General features: G+C 45.2%; 2 protein-coding genes across 13 annotated transcripts in view; one reads left to right on the top strand and one right to left on the bottom strand.

Annotated features, from left to right (window-relative positions):
- The first annotated feature begins 657 nt into the window (after nt 1–657).
- Tmem200b (transmembrane protein 200B) lies at nt 658–3,892 on the top strand. Its single transcript, XM_076860921.2, has 2 exons — nt 658–766; nt 1,268–3,892. Exon 2 carries the CDS (start codon nt 1,288–1,290, stop codon nt 2,206–2,208), a length of 921 nt encoding a protein of 306 aa, XP_076717036.1. The 5' UTR covers nt 658–766; nt 1,268–1,287; the 3' UTR covers nt 2,209–3,892.
- Nucleotides 3,345–26,084, bottom strand: part of Epb41 (erythrocyte membrane protein band 4.1) — a 152,633-nt gene continuing 129,893 nt past the window's right edge. For 9 of the 12 annotated variants that reach the window (XM_077109945.1, XM_077109946.1, XM_076860912.2 and 6 more), the window contains 5 exons: nt 19,642–19,770; nt 11,344–11,445; nt 10,061–10,141; nt 6,909–7,013; nt 3,345–6,066 (listed from right to left, as the gene is read on the bottom strand). In XM_077109945.1, the coding sequence (XP_076966060.1) occupies nt 6,915–7,013; nt 10,061–10,141; nt 11,344–11,445; nt 19,642–19,770 (411 nt within the window). In that variant the 3' untranslated portion in view covers nt 3,345–6,066; nt 6,909–6,914. The remainder of the gene's footprint in view (nt 6,067–6,908; nt 7,014–10,060; nt 10,142–11,343; nt 11,446–19,641; nt 19,771–26,084) is intronic. The other 3 variants (XM_077109949.1, XM_077109955.1, XM_077109953.1) reach the window with 2 other exon arrangements.

Below are 26,084 nucleotides of genomic sequence, written 5' to 3' on the forward strand. Positions count from 1 at the left end.
GCGACTGGGGCGTGGGCAGGGTGGCAAATCCTCCTCCCTGAGGCTTGGCTATGCCTTCAGGGCTGCAGCTGCTTAGAAATCAGAGTGGGGGAGTACGGACGCACTCCAGGACGGCGAGTCCTAACTCTCCTCTTTTGGGGCCTGGATGGGGGCTGCGTGTCGTTCCGCGCCCTCCCTTCGGTGGGGCCCACATCACCTATAGCCCTGCTGCTCCTGTCCCGGCCGGGATCTGGTCCTCAGGTCGCAGGCCCAGCACCTCCCGTAGCTGGGAGGGGTTTAAGCTGTGCAGCCCGCACCCTGGGGCTCTGGGCGTTGCTGCTCTGGCTGGGACGCGGTCCACTGAGGCCTCGGGCGGAGGAGGCTGAAAAGGAGGCCAGGCGGCGGGAAAGGGGGATGATTCATCCCGAGCAGCCCGAATCGGAAACGCCGCAACCTAGGAATAGCCTTGCCTGGGCCGACGGGAGAGCCGAGAGCAGAGTCTGTCCGGTGAGGCCCTGCGCCCAGCACTGGCAGCCCCCTGCCTCCGGCCAAGGTCCCAGCCGGGCTACTGGGGGAGGGGGAGGCCTCTTCTGGAGGAGTTGAAAGAGATCCTGGGCAAAGTCCGCCGCCGCCTCCTCTGACTGGCTGGTCTTGACCAGAGCGGTTTTCCCGGAGTCTATCTCAAGTCTCTCCTGCTACAGCTCCGGTGCTGACTGAGGAAGTCTGGAAGGAGGGGGCGGGCAAGGAGAGGCTGGAGTCGGTGACACCCCCTCCTTCCCACGCTGCGGTATGTAAAGCGCAGTGGGGGGGGGGGTGGAGCGCGCGAGCGACCCCTGCGGACCCAGCTGTCTGAGCGCCCCCTCCCTCCGTTACTACGGCGCAGCCACGTGCGGGGGTGGGGTCGACCCCGGCGGTACTTACCCCCGAGACGCGGCTGCCTTCCGAGGCCCGGGACCCGCGGGCAGGCAGAGAGGGCGCAGGCTGCCGGAGCCCCGCGACCCGGCCTGCGCCAGGGAGCAGCCCGCAGCCCCCGCCCTCCTCTCCGCCCGCGGGCCGGGCCAACTCGGGCTTCTGCCGCGCGTCCCTGGCTCCGAGCTCCGCTGCGGAAAACCCGAGCGGGGGCGGCTCCCTGCCTCGCAGCCCGGGAAAATCCGGGGGTGGCCGCCAGGGATCTCCAAGCGGCCAGGGCGAGGCGGCCCGAGCTCCCATCCCGGATTTGGACCCCGAACCCGGAGCCCCGAACTTAGGCCCGTCGGTTCAGTCCCCGCCTCCTGTCTTCTCTCCGCAGAGCGCCCGGACGACAGCGAGATGACAGCCGGGAGCCCGGGAGACTGCGGGGAGATGCGGAGGAGCCCCGAGGGCCGCGTCTCGCGCCTGGGCCGCCGCCTGGGCCGCCGCCGGCGCCCGCGCTCTCCGCCCGAGCCTCTGCGGGTGCGGGCGCGGCTGCGGCTGCGCTCGCCGTCGGGGGCGTTCGCGGCCCTGGGGGCGCTCGTGGTGCTGGTGGGCATGGGCATCGCCGTGGCCGGCTACTGGCCGCACCGTGCCGGGGCCCCGGGGCCCCGGGCTGCCAATGCCAGCTCACCCCCTGTCAGTGAGCTGCGACGCGAGGGTCGCGGCGCGGGCCGGGGTCATGGCCCGCACGAGCGGCTACGGCTGCTAGGGCCAGTGATCATGGGCGTCGGCTTGTTTGTATTCATCTGTGCCAACACGCTTCTCTATGAGAACCGAGACTTGGAGACGCGACGACTCCGCCAGGGGGTGCTACGGGACCAGGCCCTCCGGCCCCCCGACGGCCCCAGCTGGGACTGCGCTCTCCTTCCCAGCCCTGGCCCAAGGACTCCCCTAGCCATAGGCTGCGCGGAGCCAGAAAGTTGGGACCTGTCCCCGCGTCGGGGTACCTCACCCGTCCCGTCAGTGCGGAGTCTGCGTTCAGAGCCTGCTAATCCTCGCCTCGGGTTACCTGCCCTCCTCAACAGTTACCCGCTGAAGGGTCCAGGGCTGGCCCCTCCCTGGGCTCCACGAACCCAGACTGGCCACGTGATCATCACAGTGCAGCCCTCTGGCTCCTGCATTGAACATTCCAAGTCTCTGGATCTGGGCCTTGGGGAGCTCCTCCTTGGGACCCCAGCTGCTCGTGACTGTGCTCACAGAAGCTGGCCACGGCTGGACCGTCTCAGTCTGGGGGGGTATGCCAAATTGGGAGGAGAGAATTTGGGGGCCCGGGTCTGAGGAGTAGGGGGACAACCCGCTATGAGGCTGCAGCAAGGACCATGATAACAGGACCAGAGACCATAGCTGCTTCAGGCACATCTCAGGTTGGGATGGACCTCCAACCACAGCAGCTGTTAAGGCATCCTACCTGTGTGTGGTAGCTGCACTAAGGCTTGGTGAGCCAGCAGGAGTGCTTTAAATTGGAGTGTGGAGACCAGCATGCCTCGGCCTCAGGAATTTCTTCAGCCTCCATATGTGGCCTTAGCCCTGGACAGGTACCTGAGGGGACTGGAGGTCCAGGCCAAAGGTGATGGGGAGATGCACCTGGTGTCTTAAAAAACCCAAAGTGGTGGGCAAGGACCTCTAAGACTTGGAAGGTAGGTTGGGATGTTGCAGGCTGGGACAGACAGGCCCTCTCCAGAGTAGGGCTAGAGCTTGGGCTTCTGGGAAGATGGGCCATGGGAAGGTGCTGAGACCCTCCAGTGCCATCTGGGATGGGGACCGAACCTTTAGCTCCCATCACCTCAAACCCTTTCTTTCTTCAGCCATGCAGGGTATATCCCACTAGGGCTAACTACTGCCAGTGTCTTCATACTGAGGTCTGACCACTCCCCAGAGAGGTCTGAGAAGCCCTCCTCTTTTTATTTCTTATTTTTTTTATTGTGGCCTGTGCCGCAGTCTCCCTTCAGCCGGCAAAAAGCATTTGCCAGTTCTCAGAAACCCCTTTGTACAACACTGAAGCTGCATTTGGGCCAATGTGGGGAGCTTACTTTAGAAAATGTTTTCAGGTTAGGTCTCCCTCATCCAGCTTTAATTTTCCCCAAGTTACTGATAGAAGAGAAATACAAAAGTAGATCAATCCTTAGAGTCAGTGGGCTTTTTTTTTTTTTTTGAAGTTTATTGAAAAATGCAATACAAGAAGCAAGACCAAATACATATCTAAACACTACAACCACTTCTCCTACTACAAAAGGCCAAAACAGCAGACCTAATTATTGCCTATTTAATCTAGGGATTTTGCCAATTTGATTCTGCTGCCATGGTTCCTATTTTGTCAAGAAATGTAAACAACTACTTGATATGATTCATAATTTTTTAAAAAAATTTACAAAGCTCCTTCATTTTTGTCACCAAAATAATACATTTGAGAGAGATTTGTAAAAACAACCAGCCTGGGGCTGAGCTCCTGGGCAGGGGTTTCCCATGAGCATCAAGGGGTGTTGGTCAAGCCATAGCTCCGGCTCCATTTCCCAAGGTAGATGGTGGTCTCCTCACCCCCGGCTGCTCAAGGTTCCCCCAGAATATAGTGATGGCCCCAGTGGGGGCGGGGAATGATGTCCCCTGCAGTTAGGCTTCCTGGGCCCTTGGTTGTGAGTGCAGACCTTGCTTTGTGGGTAGGTGGCAGAGCTCTCCTGTGGTTTGAAGGAAATCTTTAGTTCTGAAGTAAAAATAAAATGGCAGTGAGAGTTGTTACTGTGGTGTGTCTGAGTCACTTTAGGAATCGCTGTCTGGGACCCTGGAAATGTGACTCTCCTCCCCAAGCTTTACCATTTCTACCTGGACCGTCTGTTTTTTTCTTCTCACACACATACACACAATTGCAGAATGAAAGAAAAGAAAAAAAAAAAAATCCAAACAATTGCCAAACTCCAAGATCTGTTGCCAGAATGGGAGGAAGGAGAAGCGGCCTGGGAGGAAGTTAGTGTAATTCTGGTTCAATTGACAGAGGAGGAGGGAGCTGGCGGCAGAGCTGAGGAAAGCTTAGGTCCCCAGATGCGAGGTTCTGTGCTATGAAGGCTGCCATACTGATCTGGATAGCACAGAACATTGGGGATGCTGAAGAGACATGCATGCGCCCCTCCCTTCGCCCATCCTCTTCCTCCCACAGGTCTCCAGTTTTTGTTTGTTTTGGAGATAGGGTCTTGCTCTGTTGCTAAGGCTGGATACAAACTTACAAAACTCCTGCCTCAGCCTCCCAAGCAGCCGGGATCCTGGGTGCTACCACTGTGCCTAGCTCTAGGTTTCAGCATCGTGAGCACTGGTAGCTCCTTCAGCAGGACAGCTGGCCACTTGGAAGTAAGCTCATTATCCGTCTGTTTGATGGGACAGGGGTTCAAACCTGACACCACTCTTAGCAACACAGTCCTGGCTTGGGCCCCCAGAAAGCCTCATCACGCCAGACCCTATGCCACAGCCTGTACATCTGCTCCTGAGACAGAACAACCCGCTGCCCCCCAGCCTGTCATAACTCCCCCGACTCTCCCCTCCCTCCTGAGCTGCCTGTTGGCAATAGTGGTCTCATGTGAGAACTAAAAGAAAAAAACGCACACACTTGCAGTCAGTTCAGATCAGCTGAGTTTGTCTAAGTAACACCCGGCTAGTAGAGACTTTGGACACGTGCTGCTGGCTTCAGACTGTGCTCACGCTCAGTGTCCTTGAGCCCCGGTGATGGCTGTCAGTGACTCACTGACTAATCTCATGAAGTTCGCTTCTAGCCTAGAATTAGGATTCTAAGAAGCTTCCAGGCAGATCTGTTGTGGGAAGCAAGCTGGAGGATTAGAGAAGCCCTATTGAATAAAAATGCCCCAAATCCTTACCAGGAATTGGGGACATCAGTCCTCACTTTCAAAACCAAGGCAAATAAAAAACCTAAATCCAAAACCCACCACAAAATCAAGCCCACAAAACCTGACAGACCTCAGGTGGTGAGGGGGGATGAGCAGCCCTAGGGCTTATTCCAGTCATGTGATGTCCTGTGGGAGGGATGGTCCCTAGAAGCCGATAATCCCCTTGCTCCAGAAGGATGTCCTCAGGCAGGTGCCTCTCAGGAGGAAGGTCAGAGAACACAGCCTCCTCTCTGAGCTACATCCCTTGTGACAATAAAAGAAAGGCCCAGACCTGGTTACCTGAAACACTCCTTAGTAGACTGAGGTAAGCGCCACTCCTCAGCAAGAAGTGCGCACTCCCAGAACTAGAACACCTTATTCTAAAAACCTCATTAACTCTTCTTCCCCAAACCGCCACTGAAAACATTCCATTAGAGCTTTTGGCCAAAGGTGCCTACTTCTCCGTGAGTTTTGGTCTCCTGAGACGGGAGCCTAGGGGAGTGCTTGGCAGAGCCACCGCTGCTGCTGAGGTACAGGGGCAACTGGGGAGGTGAAGGCCACGGGTATGTTCAAACATTCACAGTATCAGATCTACCTGAAGCAACTTCTTATGTCTCTGACCAAAAGAAGCTCCGAAACAGCGCGCGGGAGGGAGGGAGGAGGGAGGGAGAACAGCACTACATTCTCAGCGGAGGTCTCTGCCTCACCAAAAACACTCTAACAGAGGGACAGGACATTTTTCTGGGGTCTGTGGATCAGGGCAGTCATGCTGCCTGACATTCTGGTAAAGTGGCATCTTAGCTCTGAGAAAGAGCTGGTTCATGAAGTTTCGCTGTCATCCAGAGGGCGTAAAAGTAGGGCAGGAGCGGGGAGTCCCACTGAGCTGACTTTGGCCTCCAACACAGCTGACAGGGTCTCTGGAGGATTTCCTGAAGAATCCTGTGGACCCTGTTAGTATCTGGGCTGGAAATAAATGGGGAGAGGCTAGGTTGGGGGGGTTACAAACCACCTCGTAAAAAACTCTTTAGAAATAGTCCATAGAGTGAAAAGCTGAGCAATTTCTGGTATCACAATATAGAAAAAGGTCTTCAAAAGGATCAGTGATAGCTAGAAGAATCTTTTGGTATAAACTCCAAATAGAAAATGAAAACTTCCTGGTGGTTTAAAGTAATCTTGAAAGTCTGAAGTCTGACTATTGCAGGTTGGCTCTGTATCATTGCTGGTTTTTCTTGGATGGGAGAAGGGTAGGGAGTTGGGGGCAGGACAGTTCCTAGAGGAAGGAAAGAAGCACATTGTTAATTCTGTGAAGGAGACAGCTTCCCAGTCCCACTGCCAAGTTCTTGTGGCCCTAAGTGACAATCAGGACCTGAGCACTGGGCATATCCTTCCTTGGGATTGATAGTTTTCTCAAATCCTTTGTAAACTATGTTATTTGGCTCCCCAAAGTAGCTTCCTGCTTCTAGTTTTTGAGTCTGGCCCCAGAGTGTCACTGTCTTTTCCCACCTGTCCCAAATCCGTACACTTATAGACACCCTGATCTGGCTCTTTGGACAGTTCTCTGATCCTTCCAGGCTTGGGTTTGGAGATTCCAGAGATGCCAGTGCCACAAAGAGCAGAGCAAAAGAGGGTGAGTTGAAGTGGAGAAGCAGGGGGGCAGGAGGAATCAGGAGGTGGGAGGTTATATCCAAATTTGGTGTCCCTCTTCCTACCCCAAACTGCTGGTACTGTTCAGGACAGGACACAACAGCAGTTTGCTTTGGCACTGTGAATTTTTTTTTTTTTATATACTTTTTTTAGTTGGAGACAGACACAATATATTTATGTGTGAATATATGTATGTATGTATGTATGTAGTTATCTGTGGTGCTGAGGCTCAACCCCAGTGCTTCACACATGGTAGGCAAGCACTCCACCACTGAGCTACAACCTCAGCCCCAGCAGCCTGCTTTGGTTACAGTAAAATAATTCACTATCTCCTCTGCCTTTCCTTTATCAAGTCCCAGTGTGGACACCCTCTGGAGTGATGGGTTCCCAGAGTGGGTTCCAGAGTTCCTGCCAGAGCTCTCAGGCTGGGACAGTGGCATCTTCAACCCCAACAGGAACACCTATTACCTGAGCTCAGTCCTCAGCGATCTCAGTCTCCTGATGGACAACCACCTTGGTCACAGACATGTCTGGGTGCTGTTCCTTTGCCTCCTTGATGGCTTGTACAAGGACCTATAAAAGAAACAATGCCCATCAGGAAAAAACAGGCTGGCTTGTGAAGGCCGGCAAGGGCCAGAGCTGACCCAGCTCAGGCTGCACCATGGCGGCATAAGCTAAGCTGATGACCATCTTCCCACCCTCTCCTGCCCAGGGAGGCTCCTGGACCAACAGGACAAGAAAGGGAAGGCAAGAATTGTCTTCAGAGCATCAGAGAGGGACCTCAGGGGTGATCACACCTACCCGGGTGGGTCTCAGAGGAGCAAGCAGGGAATCTACAGGACAAAATCTGTTCAACACAGCTTTCTCCTTTGCAGGATTTAACAATGTGCTTCCTTCTTCCCTCTAGGAAATGTCCTATCCCCAAATTCCTGACCTTCTCCCACCCAAGAGGGTAACCAGGAAGTTCAGGACAGGAAAGGAAAGAAGTGTGTGATAAAAAAAGGAAGAAATGTCAGGGCTGAAGTAGAAGACAGAAAGGACCAGCGGATGGCCCATGATGCACCGAACACTAGCCTGAGCCCATTAATTATTATTTAATCTTTTTGTTTGTACTGGGAACTGAACCCAGGGGTGCTTTACCTCTGAGTCACATTCCCAGCCCTTTTTATGTCTGATCTTGACACAGGGTCTCACTAAGTTGCTTAGGGCCTCACTAAGTTGCTGAGGCTGGCTTTGAACTCACAATCCTCCTGCTTTAGCCTCCAAACCAGCTGGGATTACAGTCGTGCACCACCATGCCAGGCTTTCCCAGCCCTTTTTATTTAGAGACAGGTTTTGCTAAGTTGTTTAGGGTATCACCAAGTTGCTGAGACTGGCCTCAAACTTTTGGTCCTCTTGCCTCAGACTCCTGAGTCACTAAGATTATAGGTGTGTGCTATCAGGCCCTGCTATTGTTTACTTGATCTTCTCAAAGTGAGAAAATTAGGATAGTATCATTATTTGTGTTTTATAGAATGGGAAGCTAAAGGTTAAATAAAATGCTAATTGTTTCATAGGTAATAAGTAATGCAACGGGAAGTTTTAAGTTTACCACCTTGTCTTTTAGTTTCTGAGGGGACCCTGTTTAAGCACCCGGAAGAGTTTGTATTACCATAGAAAAGCTGAAAAGAGAGAAAGTCAAAGGAGGGCAGTAGTACCCCTCCTGGCTGCCAGCCTCTGAGCAGATCCCGTATCAGAAAGGACTCTGGGGGCTGGGGCTGTAGCTCAGTGACAGAGTGCTTGCCTCGCATGTGTGAGGCACTGGGTTCGATTCTCGGTACCACATAAAAATAAAATAAAGGCATGCTGTTCATCTACAACAACAGCAACAAAAAAGGGACTCTGGCTAGAACTGACCAGCTGACTGCTCATGCTCACCCTAGATCCTAAGGACCATCTCAGGGAGAAAAAGAGCAAAATTCTCTCCTGGTCTCTTGGCTCCATCAAAGCCATTCTTAGACCTGCCACCTCCACAGGCCCCTGCTCACCATTTCTGCTTTTCTAACCCATCTGCTCATACTTCAGACCCGCGCAAGCCCTGTCCTTGTGACTCTGCCTCCCCCCTCCCTGAAAGGCTGTGCCATGCTGCTTTCCTTGCCTAAAGCCCTCCCTCCCCAGTCAGAGACCACGTCGTACTCCTTCCACACAGTCCTCAGTTCCTAGAAGCAATGCTGTTCTGACATTGGTTCATCGGAGCGTCTCTCTGAGCTCTCAGGTGTGCTTGCTCCCCTTTTTTCAATGACCCTAAAGAAACCCGTGATGATCCTTATTCCAGGGATGGTCAAACTACAGCTCACAGAAGTAATTACTGTAAGTTGCTCCAGGGCACTGGTAAGTTGAGAGCCAGGATGCAGCACGGTTTGTCTTCCTGCACACCATGATCGCCTTCTTTCTCATGCTTACTGTCCAGCACAGACCCAGCACAGTGAGGCTCAAATCACCCAGCTGCAGGCTGGGGAAGGCAGGGCCCACAGAGTTGGGCACACGGCCTGCAAGGTCTCCCGAAGGGCTTTTTTTCAATTGGTGCATTATAATGATACATAGTACTGGGGGTCTTCATGCCATCTACATACAAGTGTATATTCCACTGGGATTTGCAGTCTTGTTTCTGGGACCTTGAGCTTAGTTTCCCTGCTTTAAGTCTCAACCTTGCTGTCGAAGGAACTGCCAGCACTGCAGCTCAGTTCTTTTTTTCTTCTTCTTCAGGCAGTCAGCATATCAGCATAAAGGCCACAGAATTACTGCTCTAGCAATCCTGTCAATGATTCCAGAAGCATTTGTATGCAGTCTCTTCCACCCCCTCTCCTCTGCAGCTTTACTGTTCTAACTTCATCCAGAAGAGAAATGGGAACATTAATCCTGACCTTATTATTTGCTAATTGCTTGTAGCACACAATTAGCACCTAATTAACATAAAAACATAGAATTTTAGCACCAGGAAGGGGCCCAGAAATTATTTGGATCAACCTCTTCTCTTTTAGGAGAGGTAAAACAGGGGTGCAGTGAATTGCCCAGTGTTACACAGCAAGTTAGTGTTAGATCTAGGACAGAAACCAAGTCCCAGCCTTCTGGTGTCTTGCCCACTGCGCTCACTCACCCGGTTCTCTCCTCAGCTATTACAGTGCCCTGGGGCAGGGACCAAGCCTTTCTATTGTTGCAATATAATCTAGCACAGATTTAGGACATTATTCCTCCTTCATAACATGGAGCCCACCATGGTTCTCAGGCTGCACATCCAGCATCTCACTAGATCTGCAGGCAACCTTGAGAGAGGGCACCATCATCCCTGGCTGACAGGTGAAGAATCAGAGGCCTGGGGAGTTGAGGGCTGAAATACAATGAGAGCCAGCATCTGAGCCCAATTCTTAGGTCCACGCACAGCCCAAGCTCCTCCACTGCACCTCCTAGCTCCCCTTCTGCACCCACAGGCCTCTACCTTCTCAGTCCTGTTCTTCTTCTCAAAATCTATGGCTGTGAAGCTTTTTGGAAATGAAGTTGGCAGAGATACCCTTTGAACACAGCACTCTCGTGTCCATTGATCTTCCTGCCCTCCCAATTTCAAAATTTCCCTGCATTCCTACCTGGTCATGGTCAATATCAGCATCTCCTGTGATCACAATTCTCTTCTCAATCCGGGTCTCTGATATTCCACCTTTTACAGTCTGTAACCAAAGGAAAATGGTCATAGGAGATCAGCAATGTAACAAGAAAGAAAAAACAAAATAGCAACGATTATTCTGAAAGCTGTGCTCCAAATTTTAACCTGCAGCTGGCTCCTGCATAGGACAGCCTCTTACCCACATGTCCCAAATCTTGGCAGAACCTATTAAGATGAGCACATCTCCACCCTGGAGCTCATTGAGATCTTTAATAAGCTGAACAGAAAACCACGGTTCTCCATTTACTATCTCCTTTTTTCTTCCTCCAAAACACCAGAGAAATTCAGCAAGTAAACAAAACAAGTGTCTCTTTTTGTTCTTCTATATATTTCCATTTGATTACTTTTAGGAGGAAAAAAAATCAGAATACACTATGAATAAAAATGTCACAGTTTGAAATTGGGATTTTTTATTTTAAAATTACTTTCATGTTATTGATGTCAAAAGATATTTCAGATAATCTCCTGAAGGCTGGTAGGTTTCCATGACAGATGAGGAAACTGAGATCAGTCATCTGTATTAATGACAGAGCTTGGTCAAGAACCTGAATTTATTACCCATGAGAAAATGCATTTTCCTCTAGTACTATAGCAACCTCTGATTTTCTGAGGGTAGTTCCAATTTTAGATGTTTTGTCTCTATTGTTTCCTATAGACCATATCCTAGTAAGTTTAATATTTCAGCTCTCAAACTATAGCTCCCCTGACCCTAACCCTGGACATGACATAAAAATTCTTTGTTAGACCCAGAGTTCTGATTTTTGGCTTAGAAATAAAATATGATCACACTATTAAATCAACAATTCCTGCCTTTAAACTGACTTTTGTGTGTGTGTGTGTGTGTGTGTGTGTGTGTGTGTGTTTGCTGAGGACGGAACCCAGGGCCTTGAGTATGGTAGGTAAACACTCTGCCACAGAGCTATACCCTCAGCCCAAGCTGATTTTTAAATTTACCTGCACCTGCACAGCTGGAAAGACAGACAGATTTGTAAAGAGTGACGACATGTGACTTTGTGAGAGTACCAAGTGGGCTGGGATACACTCAGGGCCTTCCTTGATTTACTGCCAGGGAAAGCAACAGGGTCTTTCTATCTGGAACACTTGGAATAATTTGGTTCCATAGGAATAGGGTCCTCCTTCCCCAGGGCCAACAGCAAGCTTGACAGGCCACTGGATTCCCTAGGGAAGCTCTAGCTGGCCTGTTACCTTGGTAATCTGAGTTGTGGTGGTACTGCTTGTGGTCTCAGATGTGATGGTCTGGGCTGTCAGCAAGACTCCCGGGTCCAAGTCCCCATTGCTGTCCTCAGTCTGCAGAAGAAAGTACAACTCATCATCATGCCTCTCAGGAAGCTTGGCAAATATTTGCCGGCTGCAACTGTGCTCTTCAATGGTACATTCTAATGCAATAATCAAATTCCCTTATAGTGACCTTTTGTGGTGTGTATGTGTTTTACTGGAGATTGAACCCAAGGCCTCAAGACAAGGCAAGTGTCCTACCACTAAGCTACATCCTAGTTCTACAGAGAACTCTTAATTAACAAATAGAATAAATCCCAGGGAAGAAGGCACCTCTAACAATGTCAAATGTATATGGTTTTCTTAGCATGTCAAGGATAGGAGTGGATCAGAAAGAGGAAGCAGGAGTGCAGTCACAGGTTCAACAAGAGTGACATACTGTACATAGGTCACAGGTACATTTTATAGTTCACAAATGACTTCCACAACTTTTTTTTTTTTTTTTTTTTTTTTTGCTGGGAATTGAACCCAGGACCTCACATATGCAGGCAAGCCCTCTAACTGGGCTACACTCCCAGCCCTGTAAGTAGTTTTTTTAAAAAGTATATTTGTTTAAAGGCTGTCAGCTTTATTTTTCTTTTGAGATGTGGTATTGCTATGTTGCCCTGGCTAGTTCTGAATTTTGATCTTGGATGATCCTCCTGCCTCAGCCTTCAGAATAGCTGGGACTACAGGTGTGTGCCACTACTTGGCATTATATTTAAGAACAGGACCACATTTAATTTACCCAAAAGCCCTGAGATATTGAGGAGGACAGATGGAGGAGAAGAGAATAAGGAAGGAACAGAGTCCTTGGTTGGGTTCCTCTACAGGTGGGCATCTGGATAAAAATTAAAGAGAGAGACACTGTGACCCCTAAGTCATACCAGGTATAGAATTAGTTCAATAACATTTTCTTTAGCCCAGATTCAGATTCAACTAACATTTACTGCATTTCTACTATGTGTCAAGCACATCATGCAACTGTTGTCTCAATGATGCTTCTCAACATCATGAGAAGATACTATTATTATATTCACTATGCAGTTAAGAAATGTATGACCCAGAGAGGTCAAATAGTTTGTCCAAGGTTCTACCGTAGAACCTAGTAGGTGTTTGAACTAGGATGCAGACCAGGCAAGAGACTTCTTGTGTGAAGACTGGAGTAGCTGTGGGACGGGGAAAGTCGTTTGCCTTTCCTGAGCCCTAGTTTTCTCATTTACAGTTTTCACACATTATACTGTAATATGTGCTCTGCAGATACCATATCACTGTTGTGAAAATCAAAAGAAATCATAGAACTAGAAGTTCTTTATAAACTAGTGTAAGAATATAAATTTTCATGCAAGGACTGCTGAAGCTTTGTGCAGAGCTTCTCCTCTATAAATCTGTCACTGTCCCCACCTCCCACCCACTCTTCTACTCTCTCTCTGAAGAAGGTGGAAATGGAGGCGACACTGTTACAGCTGACTATTTTCATTCTTCCCACATGGGGCCTCTTCCTTTCTTGAGCCTCTAACCAATGTTTCTCAAAATGATACTGTGGCTTTGAGGCTGGGGTTGTGGCTCATTCGTACAGCACTTGCCTAGCATGCATGAGGCACTGGGTTGATCCCCAGCACTACATAAACAAATTAAATAAACAAAATAAAGGTATTGTGTCCATCTACAACTAAGAAAAAAAAATGATACTGTGGCTTTGACAACAGCTTATAGACACCCACTTACCCTATAACCCAGGAATTCTACTCTGAGGTGTTCACCCAAGATATGTCCACACAAAGACTTGTACATGAATATTCACAGCAGTTTGATTCATATTTACCCCAAGCTGGGACTAACCCACTTGTTCATTACCAAATGAAAGGATAAAAAAATTGAGATATATTAATACAATGGAGTACTATTCAGCCATAGATAAGCATGAACTATGGATTCATGTAACACAGATGAATCTAAGAAACACAACACTCAAAGAAGCCAGACAAAGTATGTAAATTTTACCACAAATGCACACTGTGGGCATAAATAAAAAACCTACCCCATCTCCCTATCTCATTTCACCACCTGTTCCAAAGAGTGGAGATTGTGAACAAATAAAAAAAAATGAAACTTGTGCTTACTTGTCAAGCAAGACCATAAAAAAAAAAGCAGCAGAAATGGTTACAGTAAATGAGAACAGCAGCAAATAGATACCTGGTGATTATTATGTGCCAGACACTTTGGAAGCATGTTACATATATTAATTTATTCTTCATAACAGTGCTGTGAGCTAGAATTATTAGTCACATTTTACAAACAAGGAAACTGAGGCGCAGAGCAAGTTAGTAACCTGACTACACACTAGGTAGGAAATGATGAAACAGGTTCAAACCTAGGAAATCTGACTCTATGGGCAACACTCTTTCCCACTGCACATCACTGTCTAACATGAATCCTAAAAAGCAATTTGTATCTTAGCTGACTGTTATGCAAGGCTAAAACAAAATAGGATCAATGTATAAAATGCAATATGCTAAGAACTACCATTTTTGAATAGTTACTATATATGTCTCAAGCAAACATGATATTTATTTCAATATCTCTATAAAAAGTAATTTCCAGAAGAGAAAACTAAGGTTCAAAAAGGTTAAATGATTTGCCCAAGGTCAAAAAACTAGCAAGTGGGCTGGGGATGTGGCTCAAGTGGTAGCGCGCTTGCCTGGCATGCGCGGGGCGCTGTGTTCGATCCTCAGCACCACATAAAATAAAGATGTTGTGTTCACCAAAAAAACTAAAAAATAAATATTAAACAAACAAACAAAAAAAAATTAGTAAGTGTTGAAACTAAGTATCCCTAATTCCAAAGCTGGTGTAATTTGTCCAGGCATCTTGCTCACTTTATATTTCTTACATTATTTTTTAAAACCATTTAAAAATATGTTAAACTGCATTTTTCTTTTGGGGGAGTGGCGGGTACTAGGGATTGAACTCAGGGGCACTCAACTACTGAGCCACATCCCCAGCCCTGTTTTGTATTTTATTTAGAGACAGGGTCTTACTGAGTTGCCTGGGGCCTCGCCTTTGCTGAGGCTGGCTTTGAACTCGAGATCCTCCTGCCTCAGCCTCGTGAGCTGCTGGGATTACAGGCATGTGCCACTTGCGTCTGGCTAATAGCATTTTTTATGGTTAAAAAAAAATTCAAATGTCCAACATTAATTATGTTTAACATTTGGCATACATATGAATAAAGATAAAAGGTGCTGAGTAAACACTACAGTTAAATAAAGACATCATACATACAATTAGCTATAACTTATTTCATGAATAAATAAGAAAAAGTCCCTGGCTGAAAGGATTTTTGTTTCCAAAATTGTTTAATTTGGATGCCCCCAGCAAATCTCCACCATTAGACCAAAATGATAATTATCCCCACCAGGTAATCACAACCAACCACATCACTGGCCCCACAGGTTTGGAGGGAAATGTTTGGTGTGTGGTTCTAAAATCCCCTGCCCCCCCCCCCCGCCATTTTTTAAATTGATGCATTATAACTGTACACAGGACAGGATTTGTTGTTGCATATTTGCACGTGCACACAATATAACAATATAATTTAGACACTGTCACTCCCAGACACTTCCCTCTTTCTCCCCTCCCGCTACCCCTTGGTCCCTTTCATCTACTGATCTCCCTTTGATTTTCATGAGACCTGTTCCCACCTTTCTCTTCCTTTTTCCTACCTTTCTCTTCCTTTTTCCTCTCTAGCTTCTGTAGCATATGAGAGAAAACATACATCCCTTAACCTTCTAAGTTTGACTTATTTCACTTAGTACATGGTCTCTAGTTCCATCCATTTTCCTGCAAATGACAAAATTTCGTTTTTCTTTATGACTGAATAAAACTTGATTGGGTATACAGACCACATTTTCTTTATCTATTCATCTGTTTGCGGATACCTAGGCTGGTTTCATAGTGAACTGAGCTGCTATAAACGTGGGTATGCATGTATCACGGTAGTATGATGACTTCAATTCTTCAGGATAAATACTGAGGAGTGGTATAGCAGGGTCATATGGTGGCCATGCCTAGTTTTTTGAGGAACCTCCAAATTCTCATAGTAGTTGTACTAATTTACAATCCCAACAATAGTGTCAAGGTGTTCCTTTTCTCCACATCCTCTCCAGCAGTTGTTACTTGAACTCTTGATGCCTGCCATTCTGACGGGTGTGAGATAAAATCGCAGTGTAGTTTTGATTTGCATTTACCTAATTGCTAATAATATTGAACATATTTAATTTGTTGGCCTTTTGTATTTCTTTCTTTCTTTCTTTCTTTTTTTGAGAAGTATTTGTTTAACTCATTTGCCCATTATTAATTGGGTTACTTGATTTTTTGGCATTAAATTTTTGAGTTCTTTATATATTCTAGATATTAATCCTCTGTCAGAAGAATAGCTAGCAAAGATTTTTCTCCCATTCTATAGGTTCTCTCTTCACATTCTTAATTGTTTCCTCTGATGTGCAAAAACTTTTTAATTTGATGCCAACCCACTTATTAACTCTTGGCTTTATTTCCCAAGTTTTATGGGTTCTATTGAAAAAGTTATTGCCTGTGCTTACACACTGGAGTGTTAGTTTCTGGTCTAATTCCTAGATCTTTTTTTCCGTTTTCTTTTCTTTTTGGTACCGTGGATTGAACTCAGGGGCACTCGACCACTGAGCCACATCTTCAGCCCTATTTTGTATTTTATTTAGAGACGGGGTCTCACTGAGCTTCTTGGTGCCTTGATTTTGCTGGGTCTAGCTTTGAATTTGTGATCCTCCTGCCTCTGCCTAGTGCCACTGGGATTAAGGCATGCACCACAGCACACAGCCTAATTCTTAGGTCTTTGATTCATTTTCAGTCGATTTTTATGCAAGTTGAAATATAAGGGTCTAGTTTCATTCTCTCTATATGGATAACCAGTTTTCCCAGTACCATTTGTTTAAAAGGCTCTCTTTTCTCCTATGAATGTTTTTGGCATGTGGTTCTATAATCTGGTTCCAGCTTGAGGAACTGTCTTTGGTCACCTGACTTTTAAACTGCACCAGCATTTCCAGTTGGCTTGAACTTAAAATGCTACCACCCAGAGACATTGCTCTCATTAGATTCTAAATCTTTTAAATTATTTTTCAATTAAAAAAATTTTTTTGAGGTACTGAGGATTGTACCCAGGGATGCTTTACCATTGAACTACATTCCCGCCTTTTTAAAAATTTTGAGAGAGACAGTCTCACAAAGTTGCTTAGGGCCTCCCTAGGTTGCTAAGGCTGGCCTTGAATTTGTGATCCTCCTGCCTCAGTCTGCCAAATTCTTGGAATTACAGGCTTGCCCCACTGTGCCCAGCTGACTTTTCAATTTCAAAGAGAGAGAGAGAGAGGGAGGGAAAGAAGAAACTGATCAGAATTAAGACCACCCTGGGAATGTTCTTAATCTCTTTTTTTCCAGCTTTTGGCTGATATATGCAACTACAGAACAAATATAACCTTCCCCCACAGTATGAGACTAAACCAGCAGCTTCTGGTCTAGTGTTCAGAAAAGATGCACCGCCTAAAGGTAGGGCTTGTGATGTGACTCCAGTGGCCTCTACAAATGAGGCCTTGCAAACAACCAGTAGATGGTCACGGTATCAGCACTGTCCTTGGGTCCTTCCAAATTTCATAGGCAGGACCCCTGTGAGGGGAGCAGCCTGTACTTCTGTTCGAGGATGGCTGTGTGCTTTCCAGGGCACAGCCTGGATGAATGAGCCTAAGCTTTCTAGGCATAGATAAATCAACCACGTTAGAGCTGAGGGGATACTGGTAAGAGCAAGTAGTCCCCCAAACATCTGGGCCAAGTCCTCCATGAAGACACAGCTAGGAATCCAGACCCTTACAAGCTGTAGACCTTGGTCATGCTGCCCAAGCATACTGCAAGCAGTTTGGCCTTGCTGCAGCCCTTGAGGCGGTGTACACATCCAGTGCTGTTGAGCTGCTTGCTGAGCCATACACTGTGTCCATGGAGATGGCCACTACAGTTACAGCATGCAGCTCTGGGCTTGGGGCTTATATGGCCCCACTCCCTGGGAGCTTCAGCAAGCTGACTCCCTGGAGCAGGGTTCAGCGGATGGGCAGCCATGGGGCCCTCACCCAACCCCATCTCTCTCAGGTTATTTTGAAGTGACTGCTTTCTTACCACATAGACTTCTGTGGGCAGTGTGTGGCCCTAATTTTTAGAAAAATTTCGTTTGAACCATCACTTTTTCTGGGGGGGAGGGTGTATATAGGCTACAAACTTCAAAAACTTCAAAATGGTGTAAAGTGAAAAGGCAGTCTCCCTCCTACTTCTGACCAGAAGTCCCACAGTTCCATTTTCATTCATCAGAGGCCAGCACACTTCTTGTTATTTTATTTTAGTTTTTTGTAGTATCCATTCAGAGAGAGTATACTGCTATCCAAGCCCACACACATAGCTCTTCCATACACAGCTATATATACTTTTCTTTTCCCTTCCACAAACAGTAGCATGTTATTCACACCATACTGCAGCATTCACAGATTTATCACGTAGCTCGTTCCCATGCAGAAGCCACATAGAATTACCTTAATTAGATGTTCCACAATGTACTTAACCAGCTCTCTACTGATGGACATTTAGGTTGTTTCCATGGTAGTGAGAGTTTAAAGGGATTCCTTCCCATATGTAAGTAATTCATTTTCTACATCCTCTGGCATAATAGCATACACAATCTTAAATTAATTTTTGATTCCTTCCTTTTCTCAGTCCTCTTCATTGCCAAGTCCTACTCATTCATTTTTCTTTCTCTCTTATTTTTTTTTTTTTTTTGAGGGGGAGGTATTGGGGATTGAGCCCAGAGTCTCCTGCATGCTAGGCAGGTTCTCTACCATTAAGTTATACACAGAGCCCTTTAAAAAAATTTTTGTTTAAATAGGGTCTCACTAAATTGCCCGGCCATACCATGCGTGAGGCCCTAGATTGGATCCCCAATTTGTACACATATATGAATGAATGAATGAATGAATACAAGAAGGAAGAAGAAAGAAAACTGTCCAGGCTGGCTTCTCAAACTTGTGATCCTCCTGCCTCAGCCTCCCCCAAGCAGCTGGGATTACCGTCATGCACGCCATGCCAGGCTCTCTATCTTGGTTGATTTATCTCTCCTCTCCTCTCCTAAGGTTATACTTCAGCTCTTTATAAGCATCTTCCCAGATCCACCCTAGTTATAATTTTGTCTCTAGCCCCCCAACTTTAACATATGTAGCACACAGCTTTAGGAACCCTCTTATAAGATCATTGCTTTAATTATGCTTCTTTATTACCCCCACCAGAGAACTTTAAGCAACTTCTCATTTATCAAACTAAAATCCTACACTCTGGACTTTATTTCACCTAATCTTCCTCCAAATCTTCCAGTGGGTAGATACATTATCCCCCATTTATAGCCAAAGAAACAGAAGTTTGGGAAGACTGGCTTTTTTTTTTTTAGGTACTGGGGATTGAACTGGGGGCCTTACACATGCTAGGCAAGCACCACCCTACATCCCCAGCCCCACTTTTTTGTTATTATATTTTTTAAACCTTTATTTTACTTACTTTTATGTGGTGCTGAGGATCACACATACTGGGCAAGTGTTCTACCACTGAACTACTACTGTAGCTCCTCCCCAGCTCTTTTTAAAAATTTTATGCTGAGGGCTGGGGTTGTGGCTCAGCGGTAGAGTGCTCACTTAGCACATGTGACACCCTGGGTTCGATCCTCAGCACCACGTAAAAATAAATAAAATAAAGGTATCGTGTCCAACTACAACTAAAAAATAAATATTAAAAAAAATAATGATAAATGGAGGGGCTGAGACCTGAACTTGGTTTATCTGACCCATATTCTTAACCATCACTCTGATTGACTTTCCCAAGTGAATTAGGTGGAAATAAGCAGTCAGACCCAAGATAATTTTGTTAGTTGGTTGGTTGGTGCTAAGGATTGAACCTAGGGCCTCACTCATCCCAAGCACACGATCTACCACTGAGCCACACCTCTAGCCACAACAATCTTGCTTTTAATAAGGTATTCTCAGATCAGTAATCCCTTCTAAAAAGAACTGCCCAGGAAAAAAAGCTGTTATTATTTGCAGAAAATGATTAGAAATCCTGTGAACATTTATCGTATCTACTCCAGTCTTTGTTCTGAAGCACCATGAGGTGTCCTACCTGGGCAGCCTCATAAGTGATGGTCTTGGTCTCGGTGTGGACAATGGGGACGTCTTTGGTCGGGATTTCACTTTTCACAGCATTTGCAGTATCTGAGATGGTGACAGTCTGAGTCTTCACCAGTGGGGGCTGTGAAGTAGTAAAGTAACCGAGTTATCAGAGTCTTGCTGAAGGCTTGAAGAACTAAACCTTCTGACATTGATCTGATCAAAGCTTTAGCTAGAATCAAGCAAAGGGTGAGCTGAATCTCCAAAGGTGTTTCCTCTGCCCAAGTCTTGGACTCTATTCCAAAGTCCTCCTGACAGGGTGTCACATCATGAGGGATATTAAAAAGCAGCATTACTGTAATCACTTTCATAAGCTTAATGGAAAACTTTAAGATCAGACAGTTATGACTTGTATTATAAAACACTTCAGATTGACCTTCAGAATTTGAATATAAAACTATTTGCCAAATAGCCATCACTTTCATTTGTCCTTGTGGCTGTACCATTATAATTAAGAAAATCGGCCACATTTCCTCCACTAAATACAAAATGGTACAAGAAACAGCAGAGGCACTGGAATGCATTACCCTGGGATTCATTAACTTCTCTCAAATCAATGTCAGACATTCACACTGGGCTCACTGAAAAGAAGCAGAATTTGGAAAACTGGAAAGAAAAAAAATCAGTTCTACCACCACCTGGTGATTAATCTCAGAATTTCAGAAGAATGAACATTAGTGGAATATCAAAGACCTTCTTGTCTATCTGCTCACCTTCCCCAGTCACCTTAAAACTACCACTGGACTGTGATTGGGTTAAGTGACCATCCACCTTGGCACAGGGAATTAGTGCCTACAATCATAGAATCCCCTAGGAGTAGGGTCAGTGGGTATGGTGGGCTACACAGTGGGGCTATAGTATATCGATTATTGGGGCCTGAAATCTCATCAAAAGATCAGCTGCCCCTGTGAGGAGTCCTGGAAATTTTTGAACATGGTCTCAGAACACTGAAGGTTCCTCACCACGGAAGTCTCCAAAATTCACCTCTTTCCTTCACCTCTACTTACTTGAACAACTAATAGATGAACATACTTACACCAGCTTCATAAAGTAAATAGCTGGAATTTATTCCCAAGAGTTTTGTTAAGTTATCAGGGAAGAAGGTACCTAGTCATAGAGTTGATTCCTCTGAATTAATTTCTTTATTATAATCAAAGGCTTTAATTTTACTTTGTGATTTTGAAGAAGAAAAGAAGAGAAGCTGCTATCTCACCACCATCACCACCACCTCCTCCATAGGACAGATTCTGGCCCTCTCCCAGAGAGTCATTACACCTGAGTCATCCAATCAGTCACTACCTGGAAACTTCGAATGAGGGTGGGGAACTGGGTACCCACACGTAAGTCAAGAAATGATCCGTTTTGTTTTCCAAGTGGCTCTCCTGGTGGGACATGTTCTTCACTACTGTCTGCCTTTTTTTCACCAAGTTGCAGCTGACAGGAAGCTGGTGTTACTGAGGGTGTTAAGACACTGGCCTGTCCCTCCACTCCTGGACATTCCCCACCTGGGCCTCTTGGCATCTCCTTAGTATCAGGAGAGCCAGCTGCCCCCTGTTCCTTCTCCTCTGTCTCCTTGCTGCTTGTGGAGAGGGAGCCAAGGTTAAAGCTCTGTGGAGACGCCGATGGGGTGGTCATCTGGCTCTCACTAGGAACTACCAACTGCTTGGGGCCCTCCCATTCAGAGTCAGGGTTAGTAGATGACCCTTTTGTCACCACAGCCACCTCCTCGGTGCGAATGCCATTTATACTCTACAAATGAACGAACACATACGAAAACAAGAAGGTTAGGAATAAGCGGTGGAACATAATGAACTTTAAGAATCAACAATGATTTTTAAGATGCCTCACCAATGTTAATATAAACCAAAAATCTCGGCTCTGAGGTAGTCAAAAGCAAGAACTGCTGCCATTTGCTACATTTATCTGCAGCTTAAGCAACTCCAAATCATTTTGGTCATATTTCTGTAACACTGTTAATCTGAGAATTAATTCCCATGTGCCTCATACAGTACCTAGCACTTTGTAGTCTTATGATCTTGGCTGTATAACATATTCTCTTCAGGAGAATACTTACAGAAGTCACTTTGTCATTCCTAAATACCTAACTCCTTACTATACACAAGACACAGTACAATTTATGAGTCAATCATAACAGGTTCTTGAGAAGCTGATCAGGTTGAAAAATATCTCCGAGATTCAGGCATCATCATGCTAACTCCAAACAGAGAAGCTAAAATCTAGATTAGATTGGCAGGAAGAGAGAGACACAGGTAGCAGACACTCTAATCATGGTCACAACATCAGACGTGCTATCCAAAATAGTGAAATGTTTCTCTGAAAACAATACAAATGACCAGCAGCTGAGATGTGTTTCTTCACAGATGAATGACAAAACACTTCAGTTTATGAGAGAGATAAATTCTGGAAACACAGTTTCCTCCTGGGCTAAATGCTTCTCATCACAGAAAAAAAATAGTTTTAAAAAAGTACGGGGAGAAGATGATAGCACTACAGAAGATGCACCTATTCCTATAGGTTTAAAGAAACATCAAGTGCTCTAAGTGGAGGAGGAGAAGGAGGAATTCCCATCTGCAGGAATATGAACCTTTGGAAAAATGAACAATCTAAGTGAAGCCAAAGGCAGTGGCAAGCAACAGTCTGCACGTGCTCGCTTGAAATGTGCATATGTAAAGAAGCCACTTAAGGCCTTAATTTCTGGTAAGGTCACTTTACCATATTACATGCCACAGAGGAACCTAATAATAGAAAGGGACTCTTTTAAGAAAGTATTCCTGGAATCAATGACTAAGCTTGAACCAGTGTACATATTTTAGTGCTCAAACCATGTTACATGTGTTTATTATATTTTTAAAAATTACTGCTACTCCTAACTCTGTGAGCCAGCCTACTTGTGGTGAATATAAACCAGTGCTCTATTAAGGCAAGAAAAGACGCCCTGCCCAGGAACTCTGGGCCAACTTCACTCCTCCACCCTCTTGAAACATGTGACACAAGAGCATCTCAACAGGCACGAGCTGAGTCCAGAGTAAGTGGTGCTTTCATAATCACTGAGGATGAAACGACTTGGAACATGAAGAACAGAAATGAGAAACTGACAACAGGGCTGTTTCTGTCTGCAGATCAGAGACACAAAAAACATTCTTGCCAATAGTATATTACCAATAGAATATTAATTTCCTCATACTTAAAATGAGAATAAAACTTGGACTTGTAGAGGTCTGAAGATCAAATACAATAACATAAAAACATTTTTTTTTGTTTGTAAATTCTAATGCATCAGACTGATTCATTTAATTTAACCAAATGATTAGCAGGGCACCTCTAATATAAGAGGACCTGGAGCACAAAAGATTTAATTTGTTGTGACACACAGCATGCTGTACTACTTTTAGGGCACTTATCTCACCATTTCTTTTGAGGTTGTTCAAAAACAGATTAGCCAATAATAAACAAATAGGCCTTCTCGGATTGCTGTAGGCTAGCCCTAGCTCTGTGGAACAGGGTATCCAACCCCACTCACATGGAAAGGAACTTCAAGGCTTCTCCAAACCTGTCACAACTGGGAAGGCTGACTAATAATAAGAAAAACACCTAGGAAAATCAAATAAGAGCCAATTTGGTGCCAATCTGCTCAAATGATAAGCAACAGTCTGTCATCAAGAAGCTATTTGTGAGCGGGCATGGTGGTGTACACTTGTAAATCCACCAGCTTGGGATGCCAAAGCAGGAGGATTATGAGTTCAAAGCCAGCCTCAGCAACTGTGAGGCACTAAGCAACTCAGTGAAACCCTGTCTCTAAATAAAATACAAAATAGGGATGGGGATGTGGTTCCATGGTCAAGTGCTCCTGAGTTCAATACCCAGTGCCAGAAGGAGGAGGAGGAGGAGGAGGAGGAGGAGGAGGAGGAGGAGGAGGAGGAGTAGAAGAAGAAGGAGGAGGAGGAGGAGGAGGAGGAGGAGGAGGAGCTATTTGTGAATTAATTACATTGCTTAGGCCAGAGCCACTTGACCCACAGTTGTCAAGTGCCACAAAGTTGTCTACAACTAGATCAATCTCTTTATTCCCCCAAAGCATATATATAAGAGATCAGGGTTAAGGTTGTAGCCATTATACTTTCAACTCAACAAATATTTACTGAGCACCAAATATGTGCTAGATTAGAAATAAAAAGAAAACTGTTAACAGCTGGTTTGGATTACCATTTATAGCACTCTCACCTATGGTCAAATTCACCTTTTCAGTTGGCTCTGCTGACTGGATCTTTTAGACAACAGAGCCCATGATTTACCAACCATCCTCGAAGGTATGCCCTATACTAAACTCATCCAACCACGGCCTGCGCCTCTCACCCCAGCTACCTTCCTTATCTCTATTACATTGGTAAATGGTACTGTCATCTATCCAGTGCTCCATGCCCTAGAGTCATCTTCAACGCCTTCCTTACTCAATCCATCGGAGATTATATAACCAAGTCATCTTTATTCTACTCTGATATTCCCCTTATCTGTCTGCCTGTCTTTATTACCACATTTGCTACCTCCATTCAAGCTTTTACAATGCCTCACCCAGATTATTATGGAAACTCTCAACAGTTTTTCTTCTTTTTTTTTTTTCACCTCAAACCTTTGAATATATCCTCCATTCTGTTGCTAAAGTGTTTATTTCTAACATGAAGCACTGAAACCTCCCAGTTTCCAGCTTAAAACCCTTCAGCAGATCTTCACTGCCCTTTGGTTGAAGTCCAAACACTTTAGTAAGATGGAAAAATCCTTCAAAATCTGACCCCTACCTCTCCCTCTAGCTTCATACTGCTACATATCCACATATAGCCTTCACTCCATTAACTCAAAACTATTTGCAGTTTCTAGTACACAGCGAGCTGTCTTCTGCCTCCATTATTTTGTGAATATTGTTCCTTCTGGTTGGAAGTCTATGCCTAGCTCAAGTATCAGTTCTTCTGGGAGTTTTCCTGAGTGTCCACAGTGTAGTTAGATACCATTCCTGTTCGGTTCTCAATATACCCTCATTACTGGTATCACCTGTCTTTTCCGTTGGACTTTGGGGAATAAGAACATCCTTAACCTTACTATGTCTAACTTGGCTTCATATCTTTCTTATATAATTTTTGGAACAAATCAGATATTCAGTAAAAACTTGTTAAAGGTATATTAAATCCAGGTTCTGTTTTGTCTCATTGCTATTTAATAACTGAAACATTTAGAAAGGCATGTTTAGAAAGCACATAAACAGTGGCTCACTTGACCAGACCCCACTGTCTAGTGTATTATCTTTTCTGTCAGTAAAATAAGAGAAAAACTAATATAACGCATGTTTACCATGCCCTAATCACTTTAACATGTTTTCTCATTTAAATTCTCTACAATCTCACTATGAAGGAGTCATTTCCCCAATTTTATAAAAACAAAGAAATGCACAAGTTAAGCCACTTAGAGCTAGGAAGTGACGGCACTAGGGCTTGGATTCTGGTCTGCTTCTAGTTCTAAAGCCCATCTTCTAACCAAGACAGCAGAAGACATTTCACATAGGACCAAAGGAAATGTCCTATTATGTTCAAAAGAATACACATCAAATCTGACTCTAATTTCAAGAAGTATAATGATTGTCCAAAGTCCACTTAACAAAGTCTGTTCTTAGTGGCTGCTATTATATTTTTAAATATAAGGAGAAAGCTGAAAAGACAGAAGATAACTCTGGCCAAAAGAAGATATAAAGTCCTCCTGACATAAGACATCCAGAATTTGGTATATGATTATCAGTGAAGAATTTTAACTGACAGAGTTTTTGCTGCTGGCTATGACCATCAGCAAGGGCCACTGGTTGCATAAGACTCACAAATGCATAAACTAAATTAGCCTGGAAACTTTAAAGGGATCTTGCCAGGAATACCAATTGATATATGGCTGTGTATGAACCATCCACAGTGACAGAAAGGCAAAATTGAGACTTAATGTGATTCAAAGGTATTAATTTAGGCATTGCTTATCCTAACTGATGGGGGGAATCTATAGGAAGAGAGATGCTTCAATAATAGACCTTCTACCTATATGAGGTACTACAGTGATACCCAGTTGGTTTTAAGAATATGAAAAGCAGGTCTAATGGAATTACAGGGGTACACCACCACACCAGGTTAGACAAATGTTTAATTAAACATGGACACTAAAGATTCTCAATTTCATTTAAAAAGCTGATGGTTTCTACTAAGCATGATAACTCAGTATTTTCTGTTTTGTCAAAGGCTTTCTATTTACTCAAAGGGATTTATGTCTCAAACTCCTCAAACCCTGTGTATATACGTGCCATGACGAGTTATAAATTACCCCTTCCTTGATGTACGGATCTCAGATACTGTT

The sequence above is a fragment of the Callospermophilus lateralis genome, chromosome 7 (genome assembly GCF_048772815.1).
Source record: "Callospermophilus lateralis isolate mCalLat2 chromosome 7, mCalLat2.hap1, whole genome shotgun sequence".
NCBI classification, from domain to species: domain Eukaryota; kingdom Metazoa; phylum Chordata; class Mammalia; order Rodentia; family Sciuridae; genus Callospermophilus; species Callospermophilus lateralis.

Bases quoted from the DNA above. Each gene is read 5' to 3' on its own strand.
- Tmem200b (XM_076860921.2), top strand. From the start codon at position 1,288: ATGACAGCCGGGAGCCCGGGAGACTGCGGGGAGATGCGGAGGAGCCCC.